This window comes from Acomys russatus, chromosome 24 (genome assembly GCF_903995435.1).
Source record: "Acomys russatus chromosome 24, mAcoRus1.1, whole genome shotgun sequence".
NCBI classification, from domain to species: domain Eukaryota; kingdom Metazoa; phylum Chordata; class Mammalia; order Rodentia; family Muridae; genus Acomys; species Acomys russatus.
This window is the reverse complement of record NC_067160.1, coordinates 47,673,472-47,690,765: the sequence shown is the minus strand read 5'-3', so window position 1 is coordinate 47,690,765 and position 17,294 is coordinate 47,673,472. Positions and strand designations below refer to the sequence as shown.

General features: G+C 52.9%; 1 protein-coding gene across 1 annotated transcript in view; it reads left to right on the top strand.

Moving 5' to 3' along the window:
- The first annotated feature begins 943 nt into the window (after positions 1 to 943).
- Positions 944 to 17,294, top strand: part of Dab2ip (DAB2 interacting protein) — a 178,003-nt gene continuing 161,652 nt past the window's right edge. Inside the window, exon 1 of the mRNA XM_051166707.1 lies at positions 944 to 1,402. Coding sequence (XP_051022664.1) covers positions 1,363 to 1,402 — 40 coding nt within the window. The 5' untranslated portion in view covers positions 944 to 1,362. The remainder of the gene's footprint in view (positions 1,403 to 17,294) is intronic.

The window sequence follows — 17,294 nt, the reverse complement described above, 5'->3', positions numbered from 1 at the left end:
GAGCTAATGAAAGCATCTTTGTCTTCCCACTCTCTGGCTGGCCTCAAGGCTGTGTGACCTCCCTGGGGCCTGGACCTGGCCAGGTGGTCACTCACAGGCTCTGGCCTGGATACATCTCTAAGCTGCATTGTACTTGTCTATGAAATGGGTTTCGGGAAGCCACCCTTGGGAGGCTCATGGGAGACTCTGAATGGTATCACGGTGGGTGGGGCTTAGCAACCTGTCCTGTGACCACAGCTGCTCTTGTTGAAGCTATGTACACACACACACACACACACACACACACACACACACACACACACACACACACACACGAATCCCATCCCTGACCTATTCACACAGTACAGAGAGGCCTTTCTAAGGCCACTGGGATGATGTCACCGACCAGGTGTCCAACTCCCCCCTCTCTGGCCTCCCTCACCAACCCTCTTTCAGCTCTATCTATTTATTCTAACCACTAGAATAAATCTGACAAATATCCAATGTCCCATGTGCAGGCCTTTGATCCTTCTCTCTTTTCTAACTCCTGTGTATCCTTCAGGCCCCAGCTAAGGTACCTTTTTCTCTAGGCAGCCCCCATGACCATCTCTGTCATTCCAGTGAGCCCCCCAGGAGCATTCCCTGTGCTCCTGAGGTGCTGTCCTGCACACTCCATTGCAGTGAGTAGACTATCTGGGTGCTAATGCCCCTGCAGTGGGCCAGTCACTGCACCTTGCTCTCTGCCGCAGACTCAGCACAGCAGTGTCTGGCAAGAGACTGGATTCTCAAAAAATATTTAGTGACTGAATGGATGGATGAGTCAATTTCTGCATCCCACTCTGCAGGAAATGTCTGAGAACAGATTTGAGTGGGAGGTTCCTGCAAGGCCCGGGAGAAGCCCCTGGGCTTTGGGGCCCTAGGTGGTGAACAGCAGACACCCTTTTCCCCTCCCACGAGGGGAGGTCAGCCTCCCCATCCATTCGCACAGGCCCCTGGGGGGCCCCAGAACCGGCTTCCAGATGTTAAGCCCGGTGTCAGCTTTACCTCCTAGCTTTTCCATCTGCACAGCCGGACTGGATCCCCGCAGCCAGCATCACGGGCAGCCAGGCCAGTCGTCCCCAGCGTCTTCCTATTTTAGACATCTCGCCGCCTCGGTCCCTTCTAATGTTTCCAGGCAGGCTGCGGGGGGAGGAAAAAAAGGTTACTGCTACTTTAAATGTACTGTATGAAGGCGAGGGCTGGAAAGGGGCCTGCTTGCAGGAATACCCAGTCATCTAGTTGGAGAAGCCGCCAGATGGAATACAAAAGGAGAGGCGCAGGCGCTCATGGAGAAGGCCTCGGTTCATAAATCAGGTGGGGCCGCGGCCCAGGGGCCCACACACCATGGAGCCCGACTCCCTCCTGGACCCAGGCGACTCCTACGGTAGGTGAGCCGAGCCAGCTAAGTGGCAGAGTTTGGGATTTTAGCCCACTGCTCCAGCAGACTTTGCTTAGCTTTGGGAATCAGAGTTTAAGGGGGTTGGGTGGGGGGGGGGCGTGGGGATGGAGGGGGCAGGCATCTGGGTGCCACCTGGCCTCTGGGCTTGGGTCATGGGTCATAGGTCTGAAGGGTCCCTTTAGACGTGGCACTGGCGTGGTCCGGATAACAGGATAAGAGTTTCTTGGCTTCTTGCACTTTGCTCTTGGCCAAGAAGGAAAGGAAGTTAAGTTTATAGCCCCCTGTTCCTTGGTCTCACAGTCCCCCAGGTCTGCCTGCTGCTGTGGCAAATTCAATTAGTGAAGTCTGCAGAGAAGCAGAAATGAGCAGGCAACTGAATGTACCTTGTAATTAAAGGCCAGGGCTGAGCCGAAAGCTCCCAGCTCCCCTCTGTGGTACACAAGGCCCCCAGGCTGTTGGCAGCTGGGGAGCTATGCTACTCAGCCTCCCTGGACCACTGGGGTCCCTGAGCAGAGAGCTGGAGAAAAGTTGCTGGGGTGAGCGCTCAGGCAGAGTGGGACTGGGGGTTGGAAAGCACAGACTGGGTTCTTCTAGGGAGGTTTCAGCAGGCTTGGGACTCCAGGGACGCAGGTACCCAAGCTTACTGGCTGCTTGGCTGGCCAGGCTGCTGCTGCTCATTTGGCCTGGATGCTGGCACACAGCGGCTGTCTCCCAGCAACAGAGAGAGAAGCAGGAGGGCAGAAAGTAGAGCTGAGGGAGTGAGGTTGGGGTGGAGGTTGAGGGGTTTATTGGGGAGACAGGGCTGTTAGCTTCAGGCAAGGAAGTGTTCTGTGGCTAATGACTTATGTGAGTCTTAGGGCTGTGGCCCTTTGGAGACCACACACTGTACTGAAGAGAGAGGAAAAAAAAAAAAAAAAAAAAAAAGCTTGTCTCTCTCCAGACTGCCTTGCTCCAGTTGGGCCTAACAGCCTGGCCCAGAGTCAAGGCCAAATTCCCTTCCTCCTGTAGCAGCTCAGCTCTATGCAGAGAGAAAGGGGGGGGGGGGAGATTTCTGCCATGCTTCAAGCTGTAGCACTCAGGGGAGCTGGGCCAGGCCCTACCTAGGACCTGGCATCTTCAGAGAGTCAGATGACCTGTGGGTCACTGCATCCAAGGAACAATCAGTCCTCAGAGAGTGGGGTAGGGGAGGGGATTTACGGCTTCTGTTCTGCAAGTGGTTTGGGTCTGGAATAGGAGGCTACCCTTGATCCCAAGGCCTGTTTTAGAGGGATGTATCTTTTGCAGACACACCGTCTGGGCTGTTGAGACAGGCTTGCTGTTTCCAGAATTGTCCACCTCAACCGTGGCATGGCCTGGGCATGACCCATCAAGGTCCCCTCATGTTGCTCAAGGAAGGCATAGACCCCGTGCAAGCTGGAGATCTGTGAGGATGAGGAGCAGTGACAGGGACCCACGTGGCCAAGCAGAGCTCTGGCAGTCCCTGGGAGCTCCTCCCCATCCAGGGACACCCCAGGAGACCGCAGCCCCTCTCTCAGTGCCCTAACAGCGGGCTGTGGGAAGGACGGGGCTGGAAACTGAGGCAGCTATCTCAGTGGTGTCTTAGACAGTTAATCTGGAGTCTGTTGTGTCAGGGTGTGTGTGTCTCTGGGAAAGTGGCCTTAGGTACACAGGAGAGTCCAGAAAAGGCCAGATAGGGCACGGGAGGAGTCCCTTGCACACACACTCTCTGGGATGGTTCCCTATAGAGCTGAGCATGGGCTGCCCTCCCACCGAGCCAGCCTTAGAGGTCCACAGCTGAAACCGATCCTGGGCCAGGGCGAGAAAGGAAGCTGCCTCTCCTGCCAGTGTTCTACACCCGTTCATTCATTTGTTGGCCCTGCTCTCAGGTCTTGAGCTGAGGCTTTGGAGTCCCCAACTTTGCCTCTGCCTTTATAAAGTTCCCAGGTTAGTCTGGGAGTGGGGACTGCTCTAAGGAAGGTGCCCAGGCGTCGTGGAACCCCTGATCCCGCTGTCTGGGGGGTTTCCCGGAAGAGGTGACTTCATGACGTTGATAACCCCTGTTGGTGTGGATGGCCAGGACACAATGTTATAGGCTGGCCAGAAATGACAGCAGAAACCACATCCTCCCTGTCCCCGAAGCTAGGAGTAGTTTTAACGCCATTTCCAAGTGACCTGCTTTCTGCTGAGTGCCCCGCTCCCAGCTTGTGGATGGCTCCCTTCTGTTGAGTCCACGTGGTCTTGCCCCCGTTCTGTGCTTGTGGAAAGAAGACGCATGCTCTAGTTTCCTTCCTGTAGTGGTAGTGATGATGCTGGATCAGGGAGCCACGCCCTTTACCCTTGGTCTCATCCATTGAGGCCTCATCACCGTGTACAGCCATGGGCGTAGGAGCAGGCCACCTAGATCCTCCATGACTCCCTCCTTGGAACATTTCCTTCCCCTGGCCTCCAGGATGGCCACACCGTGCCTTCCTCCTATTTCGTGACTCTTCTTCCCAACTACCCACATGGTCCGCCTTCCAGGTCTGAGCCACGTGACCACACCTCCTCCCCCCCCACTTCTCTGCAGCAGCCATGCCGGCCTGACCCTCCCCAGGGCCTTTGCTCCTGAAGTTCCCTCTATTTGAGGCATTTTTCCTCCTTCTATTCAGTGACCTAAATTGTGTTTCTTCTCCTGGTCGCTGAGAAAATTGTCTCTTCTGAGAAGTCTTCTTGCTCTGGACCATGTCCTGTAGAGTCAGACCCCAGCGCCTTCCTGTCTCTCGCCCAGTCTGTGCTGGTTTGTGGATTTCATTGGTATGGGATTAGCCGCACAGCCCCTTCTAATCTCTAAATCTCCTGAATCCCCGGAGCACAGCTCTCTGCTTGGCCTTAGTGGGTGCCCAAATGTACTGTTGAGTGAGCAAGGAGCTGTTCACCCAGCCAGAGGCAAAGAAAGGCATTCCAGGCAGACAGAAGAGCAAAGGCCTGGGAGCCGAGGCACTCTGGAAGGTTCTCTGCCTGTAGTGATACTCACAGCAAGCTCCTTGAAGGGCCCTGGGAACCTGACAGGAGCAGAGCTGGATGAAGCTGGTTGGAACTCTAGGCTCTCCTCCTTTCTCCAAGCTATGTAAGACTCCCTCCCACCCGCTGGAGGACGTACTGAACTGGGCTTCCATTCACAGGTTTTCAGAGGCCTGGCCACTGGGCACGGGAGTCAGAGCCATTGGCATGGATGTGCAGAAAGCTAGCAGAAGAGATGCAGAAGTGAGTCTATGCCAGCTGTGGTGGCACACACCTTTAAGTCCCAGCACTCAGGAGGCAAAGGCAAGTGGATCTATCTCCATGAGTTTGAAGCCAGCTTGGTCTATACAGTTAGTGAGTTCCAAGACAGCTGGTCTAGATAGATAGGTAGGTGGTAGGTAGGTAGATAGACAGACAGATAGATAGACAGACAGATAGATAGACAGGCAGACAGAGAGACACACAGATAGATTAGTAACTCTAAATGTGAGAATCTCCTACCTCAAGACCCAAGAGGCCTGGGGGTAATGGCAGACTGAAGAGCTAATCAGGGGCAGGAAGACCAGTGGAAGAAGAGGGCTTAGGGACTGTGCTCAACCTGCCAAGAGAGCGTGTTTTCTTGAGCCTCAGTTTTTCCATCTGTAAGTGGGTACAAGTATCAGCCAAGGTCTATCCTTAAAAAAAAAAAAAAAAAAGCAAATCCTTCTGGTAGTCCTTGTGAGTGTCAAAGAATGGGATGAACGAGGCAGGTGGTGGCCAGTGATGAGGGAAGCCCATCACCCTGTCACAGCTCTCTGCAGTCTTCTCATGATTCCTGTCATCTCTCTCACCGTACACTGTTCTTGGCTCTCAGTGTCCCCTCAGAATATTGGTCACCATCCTGACTCTTATTGGAGACCATAAGATGTTGAGTGCAGAGGCTGTCTTGCTTGCATTGTTTCCTTGTAATTTCATGTTAGCAGCACCTGGCCTGATGACATGTACCTGCGTCACTGAATGGCAGCAGCTGGAGCCCTTGTTAATTTGCCCCGTTCGAACCAGACTTCCTACCCTTCTCCAGGCTTCTGTGTGGTTATCTGTCACTTGTGGTGCTTGTCTCCATGGTAGAATGTTCCAGTTCAAACCGTCTAAGGTTCTCTAGCACTATGGGTTGCTGGGCAGCCCGGAGCCAGTCCCTAGTGCTGGCTCAGTCCTCAGTTTCCTCAGCAGACAAATGGGCAGGGCCCGCCCTGCTGTTCGTGTCGCTGCCATGTTGCCCATGCACTCTCAAAGAGAAGTGAAAGTGGGCGCAGCTGGACCCCAGTGGGGGTCTAAGACTCCAAGAGGTGAGTAGGGCAAACTGAACATGCCGGGAGGCATTGGTTGTTCTGTGACTCCTGCGGGTGGGACACAGGCTTACAGCCCCGTTCTTCTGGTCACCAGCAAGAGATCTGCCCAGGACATTGGGAGTCCTGTGGCAGGGAGCAGCCATGTTTCTGCTGTGTTCCGAGTATTAGAGGTGAAGCAATCCTCCTGCCTCAGCTTCCTGAGCAACTGGAACTACAGGCCTGTGCCACTGGGCTTGGCTAATAGCACTATTTTTGGAGCACTTGCTCTGAGTCAGGTGCCAGGAATAGTCCCTGCTGTGCACGGTCCACTTGAATGCACATAACCATCCAGTAGGCTGCTGTTAGCCAGAAGAGGCCACTGAGGCTCAAGGGAGTTGAGCACACTCTAAGTGCAGTGACCAAACCCAGGCTGCTGAGTACGCAGCCTGGGACTTTTCTCTTACAGAAGTAAGAGGCATCACCAGCCTCAAGCTGTCACCCCTGGGCCCTTCCATTTGCTGTGGAAAATCTCCCCTTCTGGGGACTGGTGGCTGAGCCAGTTCAGGACTGAGCATGACTGTGTGACATGGCAGGAGCCCGTGTCAGCTCAACAGGGGACAGCAAAAGGCAGGCACAGCTGTGACAGGATGGGGCTGGTCTAATGACAGAGCTATTTTGGGCTCAAAGCTGTCAGAGGCCTGATGTCACGATGCCCTGGACCTTCTCCTGAGCTGAGGAGACCATAGATGTCACCCAGGGCTTTGCCTCAGCTAGCCAGCAGCGAGGCTAACGTTAATGGCCGTGGATGTGCCTGGCCCCCACCCCACCCCCACCCCACCCCCACTCCCGCTCATCATCTCATTTCCCTATCAACCATCACACTAGAGATGAGGACGCTAACGACGGTCACACTAAGAGCCTGAATATGTGAGTTCAGGCCTAGGAGGCTCTAATTGAGCCTGCCCTGCCTTTCAGGCTGCTTCTTAATTCTGATAGCCTAAGTTTCCTCATCTGTGGTGAGGCAACAATAACCTGGTGTGCCCGAAGTGGGGAAGGGAACACAATCGGGTCCTCTCATCCTGTGTGCGTGCGTGTGTGTGTGTGTGTGTGTGTGTGTGTGTGTGTGTGTGTGTGTGTGTGTGCCTGTGTGCGTGTGGAGGGGGGGTGACATCTCTTTGGTTGCTCATTACTAGAGAGGCAGGGTGGGCAGAGCTGGTCCTCAGCACCAGGCTGCATCCTGAAGGGAGCCCTTGACTTTCCACCGAGCAATGAAAAGCCCCTGCCTGCACTCAAGAGATATCGCCAGGCTCGGAAGGACCCCAGGATAGATGGCTACTGACGGTACTTGTAACTCAACCCCGGACTCCTAGACACTGCGACAGTTTTGTCAATTTGTAGAATTTCCGGGGAGGAGAGAGTCTCCTTGAGGGGTTATCTGGACTAAGTTGGTCTGTGGGGAAACTGTCTCTGCTATGTAATTGACGAAGGAGAACCCAGCCTCAAAGTGGGTGGCCCTGTACCCTGGGTTAGGGTCCTGAACTGTATCAACTGGAGGGGAGGGGGGGAGGCGAGCAATGAAGCATGCATATGCTGCGTCCTGCTTTTGACTGTGGCTGGGACTAACTGCATCAAATTCCCGCTCCTTGTCCTCCCATAATAGACTATAACCCAGAATTGTTTTGCTGTCAGGCATTTTATCGCAGCAACAGAAATGAAACTAAAACAGGTGCCTATGCTCCTTGGCCAGCTCTCAGCTGCCATTAACCCTGGGTCTCCTGGTCTCATTGCCCAGGAAACCTCTGGCCAGCCTTACTCTGGCCTCTGGCCTTCCCAGCAGGGCAGGGAAACAGTGATGTCACGTGCCCTACTTCTCACACCTGTTATCCACTGAGGTGCCATCAGGAAGAAAGATCAATAAAGGAAAAGAAGCAGAGAGCAGGGCCTTGCATTGCTGATGCACTCGGGCTTACGTAGCTAGCTGAGCAGGAAGGCTGGGGACTCAGGGAAGGAGGGAGTTCTGGTGAGCTGGCTAGGGCAGGGCCAGGAGAAAGCCCTTGCAGAGGACAGCAGCTGGTCCCCTAGAGAAAGGCACTCTGGGTAGGCAACCAAAGGAGGAAGGGAGAACATTCATACCCAGGTGTGCTTACAGCAAAGACATGGGACGTTCATGGAATACGTATCTTCTGGAAGCCTCCCCCCCCACCCCCCCTCCGTCCCCCTCCAACTCTTGGCGTTTTGTTGCTATTGTCTGTGAGCTCCTGGGGGTGGGCAAGGTAGGTGAGAGTGGGGTAGGGTGGGGGGTGGGAGAGGAGGGACCAGCCAGCAGGGCCCCTCTTCTCGTGAATACTAAGCAGTATAACTGGTTTCTTCTTCTGTTGTCCCTTCCCGGTGGCTGCATCTTCACGGGACCTGGTACTAGATGACAGACCATGTTAACCAGCCAGAGCCTGACTCAGTTCTCCTAAGCCCTGGTGGCCTTATTGCGGCTCCTGGCACAGGTCCCGTCCTCATTTTGTGGGCGACAAAATGCAGACACTTGTCTACAGCTTAGCACTGCCCGGCAAGGGACAGGTCCTGATTCCCACCCAGGCCCCTTCCCAGCAGGCCTCTCTTCTGCCTGGCCTCCCTAGGCCGTGAGTCCAGACTTCCCCCACTCTCTAGCCTCATTGCTTCCGCTTCCTAGATAAGCTGTGGGCCTGCCTTCCCCAGACCTTTGGAAGCCACAGCTGTGCCCTAAGCCTTGAGTCTGTTCTCAAGAACTTTCTTTCAGAAGTCCAGCAAGTCTGGAGTAGGTGGCAGGCAGCCAAAGGAGTATGGAAACCCAAGGGGGAGATCTGCCATGATCTTCCTGTCTGGCACCCGCTGCATGATGGGAAGATGGAAGCCGGGGAAGGGAGAACCAGGTCCACTGAAGCCTCAGTCTGCCTCATAAAAGTTCAGAGAGCCACGCTACCTCTTTGGCCCCACCTCATTTCAGCCTTGGATGCCTTAGGCAGCTGCCTCACACCCACCTTGGGCTTGTCCTCAGCTCTGTGCACAGCTAGTCTGCCATGACGGTAGTACGAAGTCTAAAGTCACTGACAGGGGCTCAAGGTGGGCCATGGTCTGACCCTTAGGTGACACTTTTTCTTTTAATTTTTTAAAAATTTGTTATAGGAGGGCTTTATCTGCAGAAGAGGGCATCAGATCACATTGTAGATGGTTGTGAGCCACCATGTGGTTGCTGGGAATTGAACTCAGGACCTCTAGAAGAGCAGGTGATGCCCTTAACCACTGAGCCATCTCTCCAGCCCCCCTTTAGGTGACACTTATCCTCAATGCCACACATTATCCCTCTCTAGCGCCACCATTAATTACTCCATGTGTCTTCCTCACCTTTGCTCTGGGTGGTCTCCCATCTCAGCTCACTTTGACTCCAGTCTGTCTCACTCATAGGCCGCTTGGGTGTCCTGGCCTTCCTAGGAATCCCCAAATGTTGATGAGTCTAGCTGCCACTCTGCCTGGTGCTGCCTCCGGGCTGCGAGCTGCCTGGCCAGATAAGACTAAACACTGAGAGTGTGGAGTGAGGAAGAGCCGGACGGGTCCCAACCTCTGGCCTTGGTGCATGGGATGGGGTAGGGGGTGGGGTGGGGGGAGTCCACACTGAGAAGGGTGGCACAGAGGGCAGGGCAGATTCTGAGTGGAAGGGGCAGTGATGTCTGTGTCTGCTAGGGCCACGTGGTGGCTTTTTATGAGGAGTCGGGGTAATTCTTCCAGATGAGACCCCTGCGTCAGCACGGAGGGATGTGATTCTCCTGTGTCCATTCTTTTTTTTTTTTTTTTTTTTTTTTGGTTTTTCGACACAGGGTCTCTCTGTAGCCTTGGCCATCCTGGACTCACTTTGTAGACCAGGCTGGCCTCGAACTCACAGTGATCCGCCTGCCTCTGCCTCCCGAGTGCTGGGATTAAAGGCGTGCGCCACCACGCCCAGCTCTCCTGTGTCCATTCATGTTTCACACCCCTCCCCTGGGAAGCTAGCCCAACCAGCTATGGTCATGACTTCCTCTTACCCTGGGATATCCCATGGGCTATGTCTGCAAATGCTTCAAGGCAGCTCTTTATCTTTTGAAGATGCCAGTTAGAGAGACAATCTTAGAGAGAAGAGGCCAGCCACAGCGAGGCCTGTCTTGCCCTCTCTTGGGCATGAGGGTAGCCTGGGTCACACTGACCCAGGAGAAGCAGGGCAGAAGGGGTGAATTGGTGCAAGTGGCCATCCAGTCGGATGGCTGTTTGGGCTGCCTGGATCACCACAAGCCAGACTTCCTGCCAGTGACCTACATTTCCCCAGCGCCTCCCTGTGCGGAGAGATGAGCGTGTATGGAGAACAGGGCATGTGGGAGAGGGACAGCATCCAAGCGAAAGGAATCTGGCCTTGGCAACCCTTATGTCGACACGTGAAGGAGTGAAGGGTCTTTCTGTTTACCCCAGTCCCTCGAGGCTAATTCTGCGTCCAGAATGGCCAGGCCAAGGCACCATGAGTGCTGAAAAAGGCTGAGGTACTTGTCTCCGGTGCACCCCAGCTCTGTCCGGGACTCACCCACTGAGTGGTCTTATGTTGCTCTTCGTTATTGGTGGGATATGGGCACAGAGTGATAGGTGTTGCCATTAGAGCTGGCATCGGAGGGAGGGAGATAGGAGAGGGGTCGTGTTCCAGTAAAAATCTATCTGTGTGGCCTAAGATGGCTAATAAATGACACAGAGTGTGAAACATACTTTAAAGCTGCCAGCACTACTCTGGGCAGAATCTAAACTGATACAAATCTACTCGTAAACTAACATAAACTAACTACTCTAAACCTCATAGCATAGATATAGCCCAAGCCCTTGCCACTCTGATTCTTGGGCTGTTTCTCTGCCCCGTCCTTGTCCACTGTCAATCACCTACCCTGCTTTTGGGGTTTTGTACTGCCTGGAGACCCACTGGCAATCTCTCTCATGAAATCTCCCCCATCCCTTCCCTTCCTGCTGTAGGCCAGACCCGTCTCCCGGCCCTGGTCTCCGCTTTCCCACAGAGTCCTTAGCATTGCTTTCCCTCAAATGGCATTGAACAATTCCAATCCTGAGCCTGGATTGTGGATTCCAAGGTCCCCGCTATCTTCTGGGTCCTTTGGGCTGAGAGTCTCTGGAGCCCCAGGGAACTTACATCCACTCTCTGACACCCCTCAGGTGTGTGGTGCTAAGGAAAGACTTTTCTGAGTCTGAATTTCCTGCTTGTGAGACGGGATGATGGCCCCAGTCAGTCCTCGTGTGGCACATGGGTGATTAGAGAAGTGTGATGGCCCCAATTGGTCCTTGTGTGGCACGTGGGTGACTAGACAGCAAGTGTTGGTTCTGGTGAGAACCTCAGAGCTGTGCTACATAGGGGGAGTACAGGCCGCCTAGGCTGCCGCTGTTGATACTTAACAGTTGCTGGTGTCCCTGATACCCTATACCTCCCTTTTCTCCAGACTCCTCCTCCCTCAGCCAGTACCCACCTCAGCGGATGCCTTCCTTTCACCCTCTCCCCTCCCTGGGCCTCTGCCAGCCTCCTTTGGGGTGCTCTTCTTCCCTAGGTCCTGCCCTAGACCACGGGAGGAGGGGTCTGTCTCCTGTGTGATCCCACACTCAGTCCCGTCTCCCCACATGTTGTACTGCAGAATCCCCAAGGCAGCCCTGTCACACTCTGTGGCCTTTTCCTGCTGCACACACCTTGGAGCCTCAGCTCTATGGCGGAACACTTTCCCTTCAATGTTTGTCAAGTAAACAAGGAGTAACTGAGAGGCCCACTGTGTGCTGAGAGGCCCACTGTGTGCTGAGAGGCACTTTGCAGGCTCTAAAGGGCCCCGTCTGAACCACTTTGTGATAATCCAGCAGCGCACAGGGTGATATTAAGCAGCCTTTGGAGCCTCCGTAGATAGGTCTTAGCCTCATCTGACAAGAATGTGGCCTACCTTGGGAACCTGGGCCCAACAGCAGGAGAGGCTGAAGGAAGCCCTTGACCTTTAACCTTCAGTGGTATTCATGACAACTGTTGGGGTAGGGCAGTGCTGCCCTGTGAACTGTAGTCTCCTCTTTGTAGAGTCCAGCTGGACAAAGATGTCCCTCGTCATAGCCAAACGAAGTACCCCCGTCACTGGGTGTGGTGGTGCCTCTCAGTGTTCCAACACTCAGGAGGCTGCAGGGCAGGGAGAGGCTCATGAATTACAGGAGAGGTGAAGAGAGAGGGAAAGGGAAAGAGAGAGGGGAGGGAAGGAGACCGAGCAAGCGAGTGAGCATGGTGTGCCACTGTCCCTGTCCTGGTAGAAAGGGTTATGGAAGAGAAGGCTGAGCAGGGAAGGACAGGGCAGCAAGCTGTAGCCAGCAACAGCCTAAGCCTCTCTGTGTTTCCACCCTTGATGGCACCACCTCCTCCTTCAGCTGACCCAGGGCTCCTTAAGATCAAGCCAGGGCTGAGGGCCAAGCTAGCTGCCTGGTGAACAAAAGAGCTTATATTTGGAGAGAGGACCATTAGCAGGGGCCAAGGGAGGGCTGCAGGGCTGAGGACCGGCTGTGAGGAGCAGAAACAAGATAAGCTGGGGGGGGGGGGCTGCGAGTGAGGCGGTCAGGGGGAGCCATCCTCTGCACAGCCTCAGTCTTCAAACCACAGCTCTCAAACCCCAAACCACAGTGGAGGCAGGATGCTGAAGTCCCGCCCCAAGGTGAGAGGTGAAAGGTGAGAGGTGAGAACCAGCCAGTGTGGGATGGACAGCAGGCAGCCTGAAGCCCCCTGCTCCATGTCCATATGGGGTGCCTCAGAGAGAGCTAGGCTGTCTGGACTGTGTGTGTGTGTTGGAGGTGGGGCTGTGAGGAGAGACGGGGGTCATGAAGCGCGCAGGCCCCCATTCTACGTACGGTCAGATGAGCTGCCAAATCCAGGCCTTATCCATCATCACCTCCCCAGGGTGTGGCCTTCAATGGCTCCTCAAAGCCCTCAAGATTCATCTCCAGATCTCAAACAGCCCCCTAAAGGTCCTTGACGAGTCAGGGTAGCTACCTTCCTGCAAGGGTCACCAAGTTCAGGCTGAGTGGCTGACAGTATTTAAAGGCTCCTTCAATATTTTCTGCCTGTCAATTCTGGGCCTAAAAGGCCCCCGCTTCCTCTTTACATGCAGTGCCCCAACCCGCCAGCTCCTACTTATTCATTGGTGTCCCCATATCCTCTGGGAAGCCTTCTCAGCCTAGTGACAATACCAGGGGTGTGGATGGTGCCAGCCACTTCAGGAGGGAGCTGTCTGGAGGGGAGGGAGGAGGTCTGCTTTAAAGCACATGGTGGCTGTTTCACCTTCTGCAGCTTTGGCCCTGCAACAGAAAGTGGTAACAGAGTGTCACTGCTTGGAAGTTGGTGAGAGAGGACAGGAGCATTAAAATAACATTAAAATAACAACAGAGACCAACCAGCCTATCACTGTGCCAGTACCATGCTGTTTTAATTGCTATTGCTCTATAGTACAGCTTGAGATCAGGTATGGAGATTCCTCCTGAGGATCTTTTATTGTATAAGACTGTTTTTAGCTATTCTGGGTTTTTTGTCTTTCCATATGAAGTTGAGAATTGACCTTTCAATGTCTTTTAAAAAATTGTGTAGGTATTTTGATAGGGATTGCACTGAATATGTAAATTGTTTTTGGTAAGATGGCCATTTTTACTATGTTAATTCTCCTGATCCATGAACAAGGGAGATCCCTCCATTTGGTGCCCCATATTTGACCACGTCCCCTGGATGGGGAGGCCTGGTGGCACTCAGAGGAAGGATAGCAGGCTACCAAGAAGAGACTTGATACCCTATGAGCATATAGAGGGGGAGCAGGTCCCCCTCAGTCACAGTCATAGGGAAGGGGAGTAAGGGGAAAATGGGAGGGGGGGAGGAATGGGAGGATACAAGGGATGGGATAACTAATAAGATGTAATATGAATGAATTAATAAAAAAAATAGCAACAGAGAGAAAATGGTCGAGCAGAGTCAGGATACACAGCCTGTCCTCTGGCCACTGGGCATGCACAGGGCACTCTGAACTGCAGCCTGGAGCTTGGGAACAGGAATTACCAGACAGATCACAGCCCAGAAGCAGCAGCATGGGTCCAGCTGGCTTTGTGGAGGCTCTTAGGCTGCCACAGGGACAGACAGGTGTTCAGAGGCAGGACCCAGGGAGGACAGCTCAGCCCACACAGGACTGCAGTTAGTGTTAGCTTTCACTAGACCCAGGCTTGGGGAACCCAGGAACCAACAGACCACAGACTCCATGTCTGAGGAGACACCCAGGCTGTGATCTGGAGAGAGCCCTTTCATTACCCCAGCTTCCATCAGATCAGCTTACTTCTGACAGATGGGTTTCATTTGAAATGGGACTTCTGAGCTCGACATTGTGGCAAGCTGTATAAGACTTTGTGATGGTTTGGATAAGAATGGCCCCCATACGCACATATATTTGAATGCTAATGACTAGGGAGTGGAATTGTTTGAAGGGATTGGAAGGATTAAAAGGTGTGGCCTTGTTGGAGGTGTGGCCTTGTTGGAGGAAGTAGGTCACTGGGAGTGGGCTTTGAGGTTTCAAAAGCCCATGCTAGGTGCCCCAGTTTCAGTCTGTCTGTCTGTCTCTCCCTCCCTCTCCTCCTTCTCTTCTCTCTCTCTCGCCTCTCAGTCTCTCCCTGAAGATGAAGATGTGTAGCTCTCAGCCACTGCTCCAGTGCCATGCTCCCCACCATGATAATAATGGACTAACCCTCTGAAACTGTAAGCCAGCCCCCAGTTAAATTCTTCCTTTTATAAGAGTTGCCTTGGTCACAGCAATAGAACAGCAACTAAGACAGACTGTCTCAAAAAACACACACCCTCCCCACAAAATGAGAAACCAGGGTTTCTGCAGCTTGTTGGTTTAAGAGCTGGTTTTTAAAATTGGAAACAGGAATCCTGGGTAACAGGAGGTCAAGAGGACGGCTGAGTTCCAGGCCAAAGAGCCAATAAAAGAACCTTATCCCTTCTGTTGTAGGGATGGGAAGACAAAGCCTAGAGAGGCCTGGGTGTGGCCTCAGTCCCCAGGGAGAATGGTGATGGCCAGTCCATCTCCTGACCCGTCCTGTGGAGCCAGGCCACCCTCTGCCGGAAACACAGATGTGGACAAATGAGCATCTCAAGTCGGTTTTGTTAGCACACACGGGATGACAACAGGAGACCCTTAGCTTGTGAATGAGAAGTGGGGGGCGGGGGAGAATGAGGAAGAAGCTCGGCCCAGAAACTGGAAGCAAAGAACAGAGCTGGCATCTGGGCAGCTGGTCATGCCTCATTGAGAGCCTTGCACCCAGCCTCTTCCTGCGCTGTCCACGTGCTTCTCAAGTCTAACCATGGTCAAGGCTACACTGGGTTTAAAATTAGAATTTTGGTCCATTCCTGATTCTTCCATCTCCTCACTACATCCATTTTGGCTTGATCATCATCTTCCTCAATAAAATAAAATAAAAAATAGCAACACCCACTTCTGAGTAATTGTAAGTGGTTAAAGGGACTGAACATTTCCTTAAGATTTTTTTTTTTTTCTTAATGAGACAGGGTCTCTTTCTTGCACGGCCTAACTGACCTGAAACGCAACGTAGACCAGGCTGGCCTTGAACTCATAGACATCTGTCTTCCTTTGCTGTGGAGTGCTGAGATTAACAACAGCAGGCATCACCATGCCTGGCTCAGGATTGCCGAACAGCTCTCTCACTGTATGACCTGCAGTAAATACCCCACCCTCTTGAGCCTCAGTGTCCCCGTCTTCACAGCAGCAGCCACTTCCTCCACAGGATGCGATGGTTGGTAAGTGTTAAAATAGCTAAAATTGGCTCGCATCTATGATCATCACTAGGTTTTACCCAAATAACAGCAGAGTCTGGGTTTTGCTGGAAAACAAGGTAATAAATGGGAGGGAAATTAGAGCTCTCCCAGGAAATATCTGATGGGTCAAACTCCATCCAGGGCTTCTACTTAGCTGAGTGTCCATCTGGCTTCCCGCGGTCCTACTGGTCTTAGCATTTTTCTTTCAGCACACAGAGGTAGGATCCATTGCGACCCTAGATGACTCTGGGTGATAAAGAAATTCAGGTGCCTTGAATGGAATCCTCTCCAGAAAGCGAAACAACCCTGGAGGTTAGAATTACCCGGAGGCTGACGATGACTCTGGGAGGGCGCCTCCTGGCATCAAAACTAAATTAGATCAAGGTACCTCCATTATGAAATAATTCCCCACGATTACAGAAGGCAGCCATGGATCCTGATGGCGGGTGAACTTCAGGTGACTTACACCGAGCTTGCAGGCCCATCTAATCGCCTCTCTACAGTGTTGCAGTCAGGCAATTATGCTAATGGGACTTAAAAAAAAAATCACCTTTCTGGTGTGAAATTGGGAGAGCTTGAAACAGAAACGTGAGCAGTGAATTTTTCCTGCAGCAGAGCCTGGGCGCCATGTCTGATTCCAAACGGAGCCCTTTGTCAAGAGGGGGAGAAAGCCCATTACGTCGTTAGGATTAAAATGGCCGCATTCTCATTTCTCCCAGTCTTTACACACACGGTTGGGTCTCATCACTCTGAGAAGCAAGCACATCGCAAAGTGCTAACTAAGTTTGCTGGTGTTGCTTCCAGGCAGAGCTCTGGCCACAGGCTGGGGCACTGTTACACCGGAGAGTGTTTCTGATACTTCAGTCAAACACAACAAGAGGAGTGTGGTACTGTGCAGGTCAGGGTTACTACCATTGGGATGAAACACCGTGACCAAAGCAACGAGAAGAGGGTGTATTTGGCTTACACTTCATCATTGCTGGTCATCACTGAAGGAAGTCGGGATAGGAACTTAAAACAAGACAGGAATGGGAGGCAGGGGCGGATGCAGAGGCCATGGTGGGTTGCTGCTTACTGGCTTGTTCCCATGGCTTGCTCAGCCTGCTTTCTTATTGAACCCAGGACCAGCAGCCCAGGGATGGCCCCACCCACAATGGGCTGTGCCCTTACACGTCAATCTCTAAATAAGAAAATGCCCTACATGCTTGCCTGCAGCCGACCTTATGAAGGCATTTTCTTTTTCCTTCTTTTTTAAATGATTTTTTAAAAAATTTCATATGCATTTGGTGTTTTGCCTGGATATATGTCTGTGCAAGGGTGCCAGATCCTCTGGAACTGGAGTTACAGTTGTGAGCTGCCACGTGGGTGCTGAGAATTGAATCCCGGTCCTCTGGAAGAGCAGCCAGTGCTCTTAAGCAGTGAGCCATCATCTCTCCAGCCCCATGAAGGCATCTTTTTCAATGAGGCTCCCCTCTCAGATGACTTTAGCTTGTGTGATCCCGTCATAAAACTGTGCGGCACAAGAATCACACACAGTTTATGTTATCATTTACTATTCGTTTGTTTATTTCTGACACAGACCCCCCAGGTATCCAGGCCGGCCTCAGACTGGTCAGATCTGAGTTTTCTGCCTCCATTTCCCGAGGTCTGGGATTACTGACACGCACCACCAAGTTTCTGAGGTGCTAGAGATGAACTCTAG